Source organism: Euprymna scolopes, chromosome 18 (assembly GCF_053919585.1).
Source record: "Euprymna scolopes isolate OS-2025 chromosome 18, ASM5391958v1, whole genome shotgun sequence".
In the NCBI taxonomy this organism is placed as follows: Eukaryota; Metazoa; Mollusca; class Cephalopoda; order Sepiida; family Sepiolidae; genus Euprymna; species Euprymna scolopes.
In genome coordinates, this window is record NC_136499.1 from 651105 (window position 1) to 665454 (window position 14350).

Consider the following 14350-nt stretch of genomic DNA (forward strand, 5'->3'; position numbering starts at 1 on the left):
GTAGTATTAATAGTATTATAACTTTTACCTCTCTCTAACACAAAAGTTCTTTATGCTAAATTTGATTCAATGTTGTCGAGCAGTTATGGAACCTATAAGTGACCAAAACACACATGAACACAGACAGTAAAAACTCCATAATAATATAGATAAAATTTAATTAATTCAGTTGAGAAGAACTATGGGGAATTCAGTCATTGTCAGCAGATTCGTGTCAAATATACTCACTGTTATTTTCTGTCATGCCAAACAATAATTATGTGTCTGGCGGCGGTCCAAACTGCAATCTTTAATAATATAACAGAAGTCTGTATGTGTGTGTGTGTGTGCGTGTATTATAGTATACACAATGGCACCCACATCAAAGACACAGTGACGTGCATTCAGTATCTCACAACAGTAACAAAATCAACTTGAAGACAAGGGAGAAAAGGTTGCAGACCGTGATATAGATATGTTAAGTAAGCACTATACAGGGTGTCTCAAAATTAACCATCTATTTTAAAATATAAATTAGCATCAAAATAGATATTTAATTTTGGGAAATCCTGTATTATACTACATAAGAAACATTCTCAACGAACAGGAAAAAAATGTAGTTAACTCGTAGTCACATTTTTTAGTAATTTGCAGTTCAATATTCAATAGAAAGATTACATGCAGAGATTTGTCTTGGATTATTCAATTCGAAGGAGTAGAAGTGTCTATCTGCTTATATTTCTGATCACTGCTTTCAGATTATTAAATCTAGCAACATGAAATGTGATACTCATGTAATTTTAGCCTAAAGTAATACATATTACTAGTGAGATCCCATAGAAATTCCACAGGGATTTCTACATCAATCTGTACAATATTTTTTTATGGAAATTTCTCCAGACAAAGCATGAAGCTACTTCATGTAAGGATCTAAAAATAAATTAATATTTAATCGTCAAAAACTAATCAATGATAAATGTTATGAATAGATTTCAACCCAGAAAACAGCAATTCTTCCCATTTATCAAAAACATCGTTCATGGAATATGACTAAAGAACAAAGGTAGATACGAGCAAAAATGGCGAAATAAAAATGGGGATATCGTTTTGAACGTCGATTTACCATAATTTTTTTGTAGGTTTCTACTACTTTTTGATTGTATTTGAAATATTAAAGACTAAAATTAATTTCCAAAATGAAAAAAAATATTTGTACACGTGAAAAAAAAAGCTAATAAAAAATATTTTCATGGTGAGCTTACTAATTCAGCTAAATTTTGAAGTTAAATATTAGTTTTACTGGGTCTATTTCAAATATAATTAGTAAAGTCCTAAGATATTGAATTAAATTTTAAAAAAACAAAAAACACCTTGTTTGTACAAAAAATAGCTTAATTAGCTCCCAAAAAATGAGAGATTCTTGCTTCATTTAACCGAAAGAAAACAAAGTCCTCATTACATGGATTATATGGAAGCCCAAAATTCCATACAGCCGAAAGGTTGTCTGAAAATAACATCAGGTAGTTAAAGGGAGGTAGAGGGTGCTGTTTTTCTTTTTTTTCTCTCCCAGATATGTATCCATACATTTCCTATTGTGAATGTTTGTCTAATTTTTATTATTTTTTAATTTAATTATTTTTCTATGTCCCTGCTTTTAAATTTAAAAAAAAAGTTTTATTTTTTAAGATTATATAAAAATTATATTACACCGAAAGTTTCACATTTATGCAAGCAAGGAAAATATTAGAATCATATATATATAAAAATTATGCAAAACCTTAAACCTGTACTTAAAAAAAAAAAGTACAAATATTTTTTGCAATTATAATTTTTTGTGTAAAAAAATTAAATAAACAGGGTCACCCATACTAGATTTATATTAAGAACAATGGGCTCCACATTTTGGTAAAGTTTCAGAAAAATCTAATGGATGGATCAAAAGGTATGGGGCAAAACGTGTCATTTTTTGCCATTTTGGGTCATTTTTGACCTCTTTTGAGCCCCTGGGAACGCAACAAGAACTTTTGTAAAAAAATATTTTTACTGTGCACATCTATTTAATGGAATACAATTTGTGGCAAAATTTCAGGAAAAACTAATGGACGTTTATCTGGCAATCGTCTGGACTAATGGACACACGGACGCTGCTGAAAACATAGGTCTCCCTCCAATAAATCGGGGGACCAACAATGCTTAATTCAATGATAATATCGATAGTTCAAGAAATTAATTTTTCTTCAGGTTATATAGAATTCATTAATATGGACTTTAGAGGTTATTTTCGTAATGTTCCTGTAAAAATTAATTTTTTTTTTTGATTGTTACAATTTATGATGCTTTATTTTAATAAAAAAAAAGCAAAAATAAATTCATGCATTTTTTTTTCTACTGAAAATCATAACTTTAGTAAAGGCATTTTCTGTTTGAACAAAATAATAAATTTCCACTAAGATTTAAGTAAAAATAATGCATTCATTATATTCTGTGATCATTATTTGATAAATATTGAAAATTTCATAAAAATTGGTTCATTTCTAGATTTTTGGTGAATTTTTAACCAAAGGGAGGTGTCAAAATGCTTATACATTTTGAGCATCAGCATTTATTTTGCATGTACCCAAAGTAGAGAAAACTAGTTACAAGGCTGGCAAAAGTAAATCCAATGTCTATTTTCTACTGGGCATAGTTTACTGTTAAAATAATATTCCTTTTGAAATAATAAATGTCTGTTAGAGTCAATGTTATTATTAAAGATTATATTGTTGTTAAATGACTCTTTTTTTTCTTCTGTAAAATTAATTGTTATTGTCAGTGCTGTTAAACAATGTTAAATTCAACGCACTGCTGCCAAAAACTTGCTACTCTAAATCTTGACGCTTTGCTGTCAAAACTCAACTCCAAATCTCGATGCTCTACTGCGAAAACTCGGCTCTAGAACACGACAAATCGCTGAAAACAATTGCTACTCTGACATCCAAATCCAAAAACAACCCTGTCCCTGAAAAATCATGCTTTTTATATCCAACCAGAAGCATCTCATTTGCAAGTTACATTATCGCAAGTATATAAAGAGAAAAGGTGGACAATTTTTTTCTTTTTCCTTCATTCTTTTTGTCTACACAAAACTATAGACTACACACAAACTGGTTTGTACTAATTTTTAAAGTTCTTAATTACAAAAGAACAATTTATTTTGCCTTTGATTACATTTTAGACCACAGTCAGCTAAATATTCTTTGAATAAATAAAATAAATCTCCTTTATTTAAAATTGTAGAATTTAATTCTTTTTAAAACAATAAATATTTTGTTTTCTAACCACAAAAATAATTATCACCAAAGTATTCTTCAAAAATGAATGTCATTATCTAAATGCATTTATTCAAAATTGTACTGTTAGTAGATGTGACTGCATAATTTAATTTTGGAACAATTCATTTTAAAATGTGTAAAGTCAGGATTTTTTTTACCTTATCAACCTGAGATTAATCACCAAACACAATCTTTGTTGATTGGATGAGCTTATTTTTTAAATGTGTGAAATGTGATAACATACGCATGAACATAAAATGCCTTAGCATTTTATTCTATAGACTATCGTTTTCTTATTAAGACAACATGAACTCACTCTTGAAAATCACTCCTGTTGCTCAGACTTACCCATAAAACTTCTCTCTTGACCTGCACATCTCTCACTAAACCCACAGGCTCTGATGTTGACAACACTTAAGGATCCAACATAAGTATAACGGCACATACATAAGCATAATGTTACACACAAATACACACTTACCTACAAATACACATGAACACGGCCTGACTCCATCACCTGTATGCATACAACTCATTTTCTTTCCTTACAAACAGGACATTCAAACTTTTTAATTATATGACTTTCTCCAAACCGGATATTTAATCCTATTGATGCACTCTTTAATCTTTTGTCTCTCTCCATACACATGAACTCATTCAAATATGAACACCTTCTCTGTTATTCTCTTCTTTTTACAATGAAGATGACTCAAAGTTGTTTAGAATATTAGAAATTAATTTCATCTCCATTTCTATAAATCCAGAGTGTCTATTATTTTTCTGGGCTGTAGATGTTAGTATGATCCATTAGTCAAAGTAGGATAACATTAAGCATCCTTGTCTCACTGAAATCCACACTGGAAAGGTATCATTGATGAGTTTCTTCCAAGATTACCCATAGTATTTTGAGATCGTCAGTACAGGATCTATTTTTAAAAAATTGTTGTTCTCAAAATTTTGGATCAACAGCATCCCACCATATTCTTTAGAAAATCTTACCTTGCATTTTAGCAGTATTATTCTTCTGGAGTTCAAGCAGAAACTAAGGTCACTATTTTTGGTACCTTAATTAGGTAACCCTCCTTCCATATTTATACTTTCTCTTCATTCCAAATGTGATGAAAGAGCAAATGGGGCATATCTTTTTTGTTTTTATTCAAATTAAAATGCACAGCGCCACTTTGATGTAGGTGGATACTATTTGGGACATAATTTGAAGAGATACTATACAGGGAGTTTAGCGGGAACGCTTTTTTTTTTTCCCCCCAAGATGTTGGGGATGGGGGAACCAACTCCCCATAACAAGGGGATTGTCCAAATTGAATAGCAATTGTCTGATATGAGGAAAATTTCCACATTAATCAAATTTATATAATTTATTTTGGGAAAATGAAAGTTACAATCAAAATAATTTAATGTAAAATCAAAATACATCAAAAGTAAAATTCCAATTTACAAAACAAATTTATAAGAACTGGGAGGGGGAGTGTTGCAGGATCTTTGTTACTAAAGTAAAAATGGAGTCTTTGACGACTTTACTCTTGACTGGCAACATTTACCACAATACCTCATTCACTCTGTGGACACTAAACTGACTAATGAAAAACCCCAGCGTTTTTGCAAGAAAGAATATATTTACAATTTCTGTGTGTGTGTGTATGTGCAATTTTTTTTTTCTTTTAAGTGTGTGTGTGTGTATGTATGTGCAATTTTTTTTTCTTTTAAGTGTGTGTGTGTGTGTGTGTGTGTGTGTGTGTGTGTGTGTGTGTGTGTGAAAAAGTTCAATTCATTAGGGAAAATAAAAAGTTCCCCATTGATCAAAGCTGATTGCTTTCGGACATTTCCGGCAATCGCCACCGGAAAAGTACCGCCAGAATAAATGTCGCTTTTATTATAGGAAAAAGACTAATCCACATGTGGTGAGCGACAAATGTTGAATATTTATCTTTTCGAAGTCGAGCAAATTAAATAGACAGGCGACCTCCATTGTTAACTCATAGATATTATGATTTATATATGATATAAAAAGTTTTAAGAAGTTGTGAGCCGACCGACTGCTTCTCAGAAAAAAGCCTTTCTTGGACATACACAAAAAGCGAACATACATACACACATTTTCGCTTTTATATATACATAAGGCTTTAATTATGTTAAGTATTCATCCAGAAATACCATAGGATCTTATTTTGATACATATCTATATCTATCAGTACTTTTGTCTCCAAGAACTCAACCAGAATATCGCCTGACCCTGCAGCCTTCCGATTTACTTGTTTATTTTTTTATGAAAATCGCTCTAAACAAGACACAAAACCACCTGATATAAAGAGCTAAAAAGAAAAATACCACTTCAAAGTCAAAAACAAGTCTATGATAAGCTTGAAATCGATAGATTTCTTCTGACCCAGAAAACAACAATTTTTTTCCGCTTTTTCAGAAACATCGCTCATAGAATGTGAAAATTAAAACACAAATAAAAGAAGTAAGAATTATGTGGCTGCCGAAAGTAAACCCACGATTCACTATCACAATCAATTAGCAGTTTGTTTTAAGCTAGCTGGCTATTCACTGGATTCAGTGGAGTCACTCTATTTAGAAGCTTCTGAAAGTGATCCATTCACATGTATTTATCCTCCTCCATATCTCAAATTTGACTTTTATACTTATCCCTCATGGACATCACTGGTGGACTTTGCTTTCCTTAGTGCTTTTTGGTGGATTCTCATGCTGTTGTAGTGTATTGTCTTGTCTATATCTATTCTCAATGACATCATGCAGTCTTCCTTGTCTGCCTTTCATACTTTCTTTTACAACCCTGCTTACTTCTGAGTCTTCTTTTGAGTTTGGGATTTCTGTGTCAGCTTGGTATTTGCAGCCATTTTCTTCCTATTGCTCATCTTTATCTTTTTATAAATGCGCCCTGATATCCACTTTTTTTTCATGTTTTCTAGCACCTGGAATTTCTTCCTTTTTTATTCATGCTTTATTTATCCAGCAAATCTTGAAGACTCTCAAATTTATGCTGAGTGCAATTATATACTAACTTGCCTAGTCCCATTTAGAGATTAGATGTGGCTTGGTTTAAGTTCATTTCTTCCTCAGTTTTGACTTGATACCAGCAATCAGGTGATGATTGTCTGAAGAAATATTTGTCCCTTGTTTCATTCATACATTTTCAACATGTCTTCTTAATTATTTGCTGATGCACATGTGATGAATTCTGTTCTCTATTATTAACTTTCATAATACCCAAGTTGCTTTGTGTGACCTTCTATGATGGAAGAAACTCCTGCCAATGAATAAGTTGCTTGACAAATTGATTGGTTCATTGGCCATGTCATCAAGAATTGGTTGCCCTAGAGAGGTTGTCTATGGAGATTAGAAATAATAGCGGTTCAAGAATTTACCCCTGCGGCACTTCTGCATTAATATTATGCTGTTTGTACATCTATCAAGGAGAATTTGGATTGTCCTCTTATCTAAGAAGGATCTAATTATACTCAATATTCGTCTAGTAATACCATATGATTTTTCATTAAAAGCCCTTCATTCCAGACTTTGTTAAAAGCTTTGGATATATCAAAAACTACAGCCCCTCCCCCTTATTTTCATTCCATTTTTGCAGAAGAATTTTTGTGATTAATCATAAGAATAGAAAGGAAATAATATGAACTTACTTTTTTCTCCATATCAGTTTTCCCTTGTTCAGCAGCTAAGGCCCTCCTCATGCCAAATGCCACACTACTTTCATAAAGGCTTTGATAAGCAGCAATTGTCATTCGGATTTCATCTCTCACTCGTAGCAGCAGCAAACCTCGTTCAGAACAATTGATTGTCACCTGCCGAATTAGCTCATCTGGAAATGAGAAAAGAAAAACGATAAATATAAACAAATCAACATTTAGCAATTTGATTCAGTCATTAAAAGTGCTTTGTCTTAATAAATGTTTGGCATAAAAATGTACATATGGAGGACTACATGAAGGCTATAGCAATGCAGGAAACCAGCTGCATTCCCTGCATTGCTATAGCTTTCTTATACCCCTCTATATCTATTTACCAACAATGCTTCAAGCAAACTACCTTTCTCTATTATAAAAAAATGTAATTTTTTATACAGCAAAACTGTGAATGTATGAAGAGTGTTCCAAACACAATGGCTTCTGTTTTTTATTCTACCCAAATGGATCTGAGGTGATTGCAAATTGCATTATTATGATGACTGAACTTATGTATTCATTATCTGAAAGTTTCACTTCTCTGTTGTAGAGATTGACAGTGTAAGACTCTAAGAAAACAACCCCTGTCATAGACATGCATAATTGAATTTCTTACAAAAGTGCATTGAGAATGGTGGTGACTATGTAGACAAATCAATTTTGAAGCACAAAGGGTGCTATTCCCATCTTTGTAGTTCTTCAACTTTGTGAGTAAAAAAGTGAGGGGCCTTACTTTTGGAATGACTATCGTATTATTATTTTTGACAAGAATTAAAATGTGACCAGTTAGAAAGTTAAATGAAAAAATCTGTTTGCCACATATCATATTTGAATTTTATTTTTAAAGCATTTTTTCATTTCATACTGACTCTAACTACCAGGTTGTAAATCGCAAATGGCTGAGCAAAGCACACACATACATAGGAAAACATGAGATGTGTTGGGTTAATTAATAAGCTTTGTTAACTTAATTTTGAAGTAAATAAAGAAAACATACCTTTCTTCCTTAAATGATTTGATAGTGGAAGATATATTGACGATGACAAAGCAAACAAATTAATTAACACTGTAACATCTTTTAGCCTTTTACACACACACACACACACACACACACACAGATGCAGAAAGACAAGTCTGTTTATTTAAAGGACACGTTGCATACGCGCTTTTATAAGTACACAGTCAAAGAGGAGATAACTTTGAGTCACACAATCCTAAAAACACACGTCATCCGTTAACAGATAAAGGGAGACAACTCCAGTTTACCTAAACCCTTACATCACATAAGTGTCAAAGGTAGACAACTCTACAAGCATTAAGAACCCAGATTTAAGTCAGGACTTTGCGGTGGCCAATCCATAATTTCAAAATCTTGCTTGCTAAGGTAACTCATTACCACCTTTGCCTTGTGACATGGGGCATTATCTTGCATAAAAGTAGCCCTATCAAAACCTGAATTTTGTATGATTGGCACAACATTATCTTGAACAATGTTTTTATAGATCCGTGCATTTACATGAGTTTGTAACCGGACAAAAGGTGTTGTACCTTGGCTAGAAAACATTCCAAATATCATGACGCTTCCGCCCCCAAACTTGACAATTTTCTTAGTACACTTTGCACTTAATCTTTCATCAATACGTCTCTTTACATTGTTTTTCCATCATTTCCAAGTAAATTAAACTTGCTCTTATCACTGAAAAATACTTTTACCCAATTTTTATATTTCCAAATTACATACCGATTTGCAAACTCTTCTTCTTATTCTCTGAACCAACAAGTGGTTTCTTCCCTGGGATTCGATTAAACAGCCCTATTTCTTGCAGTCGTCTAGTAAAAGTCTGTCTTGACACATTAACACATGAGGTACTATTCATAACTCTTTTAATTTCTGTGCAAGACTTAAAACAGTCTTTTACTGACATACGCTGCATTATTCGATCTTCTCTTGCTGAAGTTTTGTGGGGTCTACCGGTTTTAAAAGCGCTATTTTGCCAGTATCATTGTAGGATTTAACAACCCTGTCTACAACACCCTTGGAACATTTCACTTTCTCTGAAATCTCTCTAATGGTGTGCTTTTCCTTGTGTAGCTTCATAATAGCTTGTTTCACAGAGTAATCAAGTTTTTGACATTTCGCCATGATGCCGGCTGATGTAACCTTTACAAATGACTAAGTAAGACTTATTCTTTAGAGGAAATCCAAAAATTTGAATATAGCCTAATGTTTACATTGTTTTTCTCAATTTTGTCCCTTACTTTTGGACGTTCCTATTTTGAAAATAAATAAATAATTATTATAATTCTTTTTCTATCCTTTGCAAATGAGTCAAATTTTAGTATGTTATTATGGATGATAACACCTACCAGTTGTCAAAATTTCAGCTTTTCACAGTTGTTATTTCTAACAAATATTAGGTTTTAAAATTTTGTCCCTTAGTTTTGGACGCTACTGTATCTCAACCATCATTTTGATGTGCTCATTAAAAAAGTCACCTTCTTTTAATTCAAGGGAATATAATTTTATCCTTAATGCTAATTTGTTAGCCCATGTTTTCTTTTGAAATTGATCAGCCAATTTTTTCCACGCGATCATGGGATCAGTGAAATCTCCAATTAGATATAACAGTGACAATTCTGGCACGGTCTTTCCTTAACATATACGTTCTGTGTGCTTGAATATCAAGGCCCTTCTGGGGAGCAGATTCCATTCCAGCAATAATTCCCCAAACACCATCCCTAATTAAAGCCATCTTACATTGAACTTTCCATGTGATGTAGTTGACTCGATCAAGTGGTGACATGAGAATGCTATGATTCGCTTCCATAATTATTATTTTTATAAACAACAAAAATACTTTTTTATCACAACCGAAAATTCCAGATGGTCAAAAACAATGTTCAAACCTATTTAAATTATTGTTTTTTTTTGTTTGTTTGTTTTCCTTTTTTGTTATCGTCAATATGTTGTTTCTGGGTGCATGACCTTTGTTGGGTTAATTAATAACCCTAGTTAAGTTAATTTTGAAGTGAATAAAGAAAGTCTACCTTTCTTCCTTAAATGACTTCATAGTGAAAGATATATCGATAATGACAAAGCAAACAAATTAATTAATAACATAACATCTTTTAGAGTTTTACACACACTCACAGATGCAGAAAGACATGTCTGTTTATTTTACATGTTTACAACACAAAGAGAGAAAGGACACATTGCATATGTGCCTTTATAAGTACATAGTCAAAGAAGGGATAACTTTGAGTCACCCAATCCTAAAAACACTAGTAATCTTTTTTTTCTTTTTCTTTTTTTTAAATTTTCACCCCAAACAAGGCACATTGCAACTTTATTGTAAGGGGCTACTATTAGGGATATAAGCTACAGGGATACTATGTGGGGAGTTGAGCAGCAATATGTCTGTTCACATTACATTTGAACTTCTGCATGTCAGTACAGTTGGGGAAGCATGAACTCGGAAAGGAATTCCAAAGTCCAGCGGTTCTGGGGAAGAAACTACTGGAGTAGAAGGCTCTCTTACATCTAGGGATCTCAACTGTGAAGAGGTGGGATTTTGCTGTTTGTCGGGTTTGTCGGGGGTATTTACGTTGAGGGAGTACAAGTGCTTGCAGTTCGTTGGAGGATTCACCATTAAAATACTTGTAGAACAGGCAGAGGGATGCTATATTTCGTTGATGGGACAGAGGCCGAAGCTTAGATGACAGTTCAGGACCTATTAGGTTGGCAACTCTCCTTTGAACCTTGTCTAGGAGTGAGAAACCAGTAGCAGATGCACCAGCCCAAATATGACAACAATACTCCATACATGGGCGAATGGTGGCCTTATAGAGGTACAGGATACTTTCGGGCGTTAGTAGCTTTCTAGCACGGTAGAGACAACCTACCTTCCTCGCAGTGGTCCTGGCAATGCTCTCAATGTAATTTTTCCAACTCATGTTTCCTGTGAATGTTAGGCCGAGGAGTTAAAAAGATGTACTTTCAGATAAGGAGTCTTTGGCCATTGGTGGTAAAAAAGATTTCTTGTAGGTATTGAAGGAAACAAGTTTAGTCTTGGCAGCATTGAGTGTGACCATCCATTTTTGTCCCTGTCGTGTCAGTTATAGAGCTTGGTGTCATCAGTATATATACCCATCTCACAGACAATTTTGTCAGGGAGGTCATTTATGAATATCAGGAATAATAAAGGTCCAAGGATAGACCCCTGGGGCACTCCCGCATTTATATCATATTGTTTAGATGTACGACCATCTATGACAACCTGGATTTTTCTCTTATCTAAGAAGGATTTAATTATGTTAAGTATTCTTCCAGTAATACCGTATGATCTGATTTTCCTGAGAAGACTTTCATGCCATACCTTGTCAATAGCCTTAGATATATCTAGAGCTACTGCTCTACTTTCCCCTGCTTTGTCAAGTGAATGGTATATACGCTCAGAGATTACAGTTAGGATGTCTGCCATGGAACGGGCTTGCCTAAATCCATATTGTTGGTTGGTCAGAAGTTTAGCATCTGTAAGGTGATGGACTAGAGATGGGTTAATTATGGACTCAAATATTTTGGCGAAAAGTGGGAGGAGGCTAATGGGCCGATAATTTGATGGGTCAGTTCTTTCGTTAGAATTCTTGAAAACTGGTACCACAGAAGCAGTTTTCTAGCAGGCAGGAAAGCAAGATTCATTAAGGTATTTGTTGTAAAGTTTGGAGAGAACAGGAGCTACTTCGGCTGAGCACTTTTTTAATAGCACAGCCGGGATAAGATCAGGTCCACATGCTTTTGAAGTATCAAAACTTTTTATGATGCCATGCACCTGAGAAGGGGTAATTTCCAGCTTGTCTAGTGTGGTGTCTGTCCACAAAGGAAAGTCAGGAGGGGGTGGTTAGCAGAGTCCAGTGTGGAGTTGGAGGCAAACCGACTGGCAAGCATGTTAGCCTTCTCAGTTTCTGAGCAAACAACCTCATGATTGTTGGATAGTGGGGCAATTGTTGATTCCCCATTATTTGCTACACTGTTGTACATTTTCCAGAAGTCATGGGTTCCTAATTTCTGTGCTTCGATGCGTTTTTTGGTGGTTTCAGTAAATTCTCTCTTAGCTGTCGCTATTTCTTTCTTACAGTTATTTCTGGCCTCTATATACTTCTGTCTGTTTGAACTGGACTTATGTCAGTTAAATCTGTGTTATGCAGGCTGCCTTTGTACGATGGCAGCAGCACAAGTAGAAGTAAACCATTGGGGAGAGTGGGGCTTGCTATAAAACTTCCGCGTGGGAACATGTGCTTCAATTGCTGGTTTGAAACACTCAGTGTTAACAGATAAATGGAGACAACTCCAGTTTACCTAAGTCCTTATATCACACAAGTGTCAAAGCAAGACAACTCTTCAAGCATTAATAACCCAGCAACATTGATAAATTTCCAATACACGCGCACACACATACATCTAGTTTTATTTATTTATTTTTTTTTTACAAAGGAATTATCACTTATCAGGGCCCAGAAGCCACTTGAGGATAAGGGTTAAAGAGCGTACTGGGGTCAAAAGGATATCATAGTAATCGTTAGAAGTGTAAATTTGATAAATTCTAATAAGGGGAACGGCTGATCAAGAACTTGTTTATATTGGACTTGAAGACAATATAGATTATGTGTTTACTTCTATGTGTGCAGCTGCTATTGCACAAAGGCAGCATGCATACCACAGATTTAAGTTACATACGTCCAGTACAAACAGACAAAAGTATATAGAAGCTAGAAGTAATTGTAAAAAAAAAAGTGACAGTTAAGAGAGAATATACTGAAACCACCAGAAAATGCATCAAAACACAGAAATTAGGAACCTGTGATTTCTGGAAAATCTACAACAGTGTAGAAAATAATGAACAATCAACAATCATGAGGTTGTTTACATGGCAACTGAGAAGGCTAACATGCTTGCCAGTCAGTTTGCCTCAAACTTCACATTGGACCCAGCAAGCCACTCCTTCCCTGACTTTCCTTTGTGGACTAACACCACACTTGATGATTTGAAAATTACCTCTTCTCAGGTGCACGATATCATAAAAGCTTAGACACCTTAAAAGCATGTGAATCTGATCTCATCCTGGCTGTACTATTTAAAAAATGCATCACTGAGGTTGCTCCAGTCCTCTCCAAACTTTACAACAAATGCCTTAATGAATCTTGCTTTCCAGACTGCTGGAAACCTACTTCTGTGATACCAGTTTTCAAGAATTCTGGCGAAAGAACTGACCCATTAAATTATCACTCCCTTAGCTGCCTCCCTTTTTTTGCCAAAATATTTGAGTCCATAATTAATCAAGCTTTAGTCCATCACCTTACAGCAGCTAAACTTCTGACTGACAAACAATATGAATTTAGGCAAGCCCTTTCTCCAGCAGATATCCCAACTATAATCTCTGAACGTATATACCATACACTGGACAAAGCAGGAGATGGTACAGCGGTAGCCCTAGATATATCTAAGGCTTTTGACAGGGTATGGCACGATGGTCTTCTCAGGAAAATCAGATCATACGGTATCACTGGAAAAATACATAATGTAATTAAATCCTTCTTAAGTAGGAGAAACATCCAGGTTGTCCTCAACGGTCGTACATCTAAGCAATATTATACAAATGTGTGTATTCCTTAGAAGTCTATCCTTTGACCTTTATTATTCCTGATATTCATAAATGACCTCCTTGATAAAATTGCTCTGAGATGGGTATATTTGCTGATGACACCATGCTCTATAACAGGCATGAGGGGAAAACAAATGAACACATATCTAAGGAAATGGCAGAAACACTAGAGGAAGACCTGAATGTTGAATAGGGTCAAAAATGGATGGTCACATGCAATGCTGCCAAGACCAAGCTTGTTTCCTTCAATAATTACAAGAAACCTTCTCAACCACCAATTGCTATTTCTGATGATACATTACCTGAAATTACTTTGTTCAAACTCATCAGCTTAATGTTCACAGGGAACATGAACTATATTGAGGGCATTGTTGCAGCTGCTGCAAGGAAGGTGGGCTCTCTCTACTGTGCTAGAAAGTTACTTATGCATGAAATTATCCTGTACATCTACAAGGCCACCATTCACCAGATTGCTAGATTTTGTAATTCCCTTGTGGATTCCTGCTTCCCTGACTGTACTGACATGCAAAAGTTTAAGTGTAAGGTAAACTGACACGTTGCTGCTCAATTCCCTACATAGTATCCCTGCAATTATGTCCCAAATAGTAGCCCCCTACATTATAGTGGCACTGTTTGGGGTTAAAATGGAATAAAATTTAAAAAAAAATATACATGTTATATA

At 34.4% G+C, this 14350-nt stretch overlaps 1 protein-coding gene across 1 annotated transcript in view; it reads right to left on the minus strand.

Moving 5' to 3' along the window:
* The window catches only part of LOC145297477 (33 kDa inner dynein arm light chain, axonemal-like), a 67925-nt gene that overhangs the window by 33822 nt on the left and 19753 nt on the right, over nt 1-14350 (minus strand). The window contains exon 4 of the mRNA XM_080143346.1: nt 6968-7146. Coding sequence (XP_079999472.1) covers nt 6968-7146 — 179 coding nt within the window. The remainder of the gene's footprint in view (nt 1-6967; nt 7147-14350) is intronic.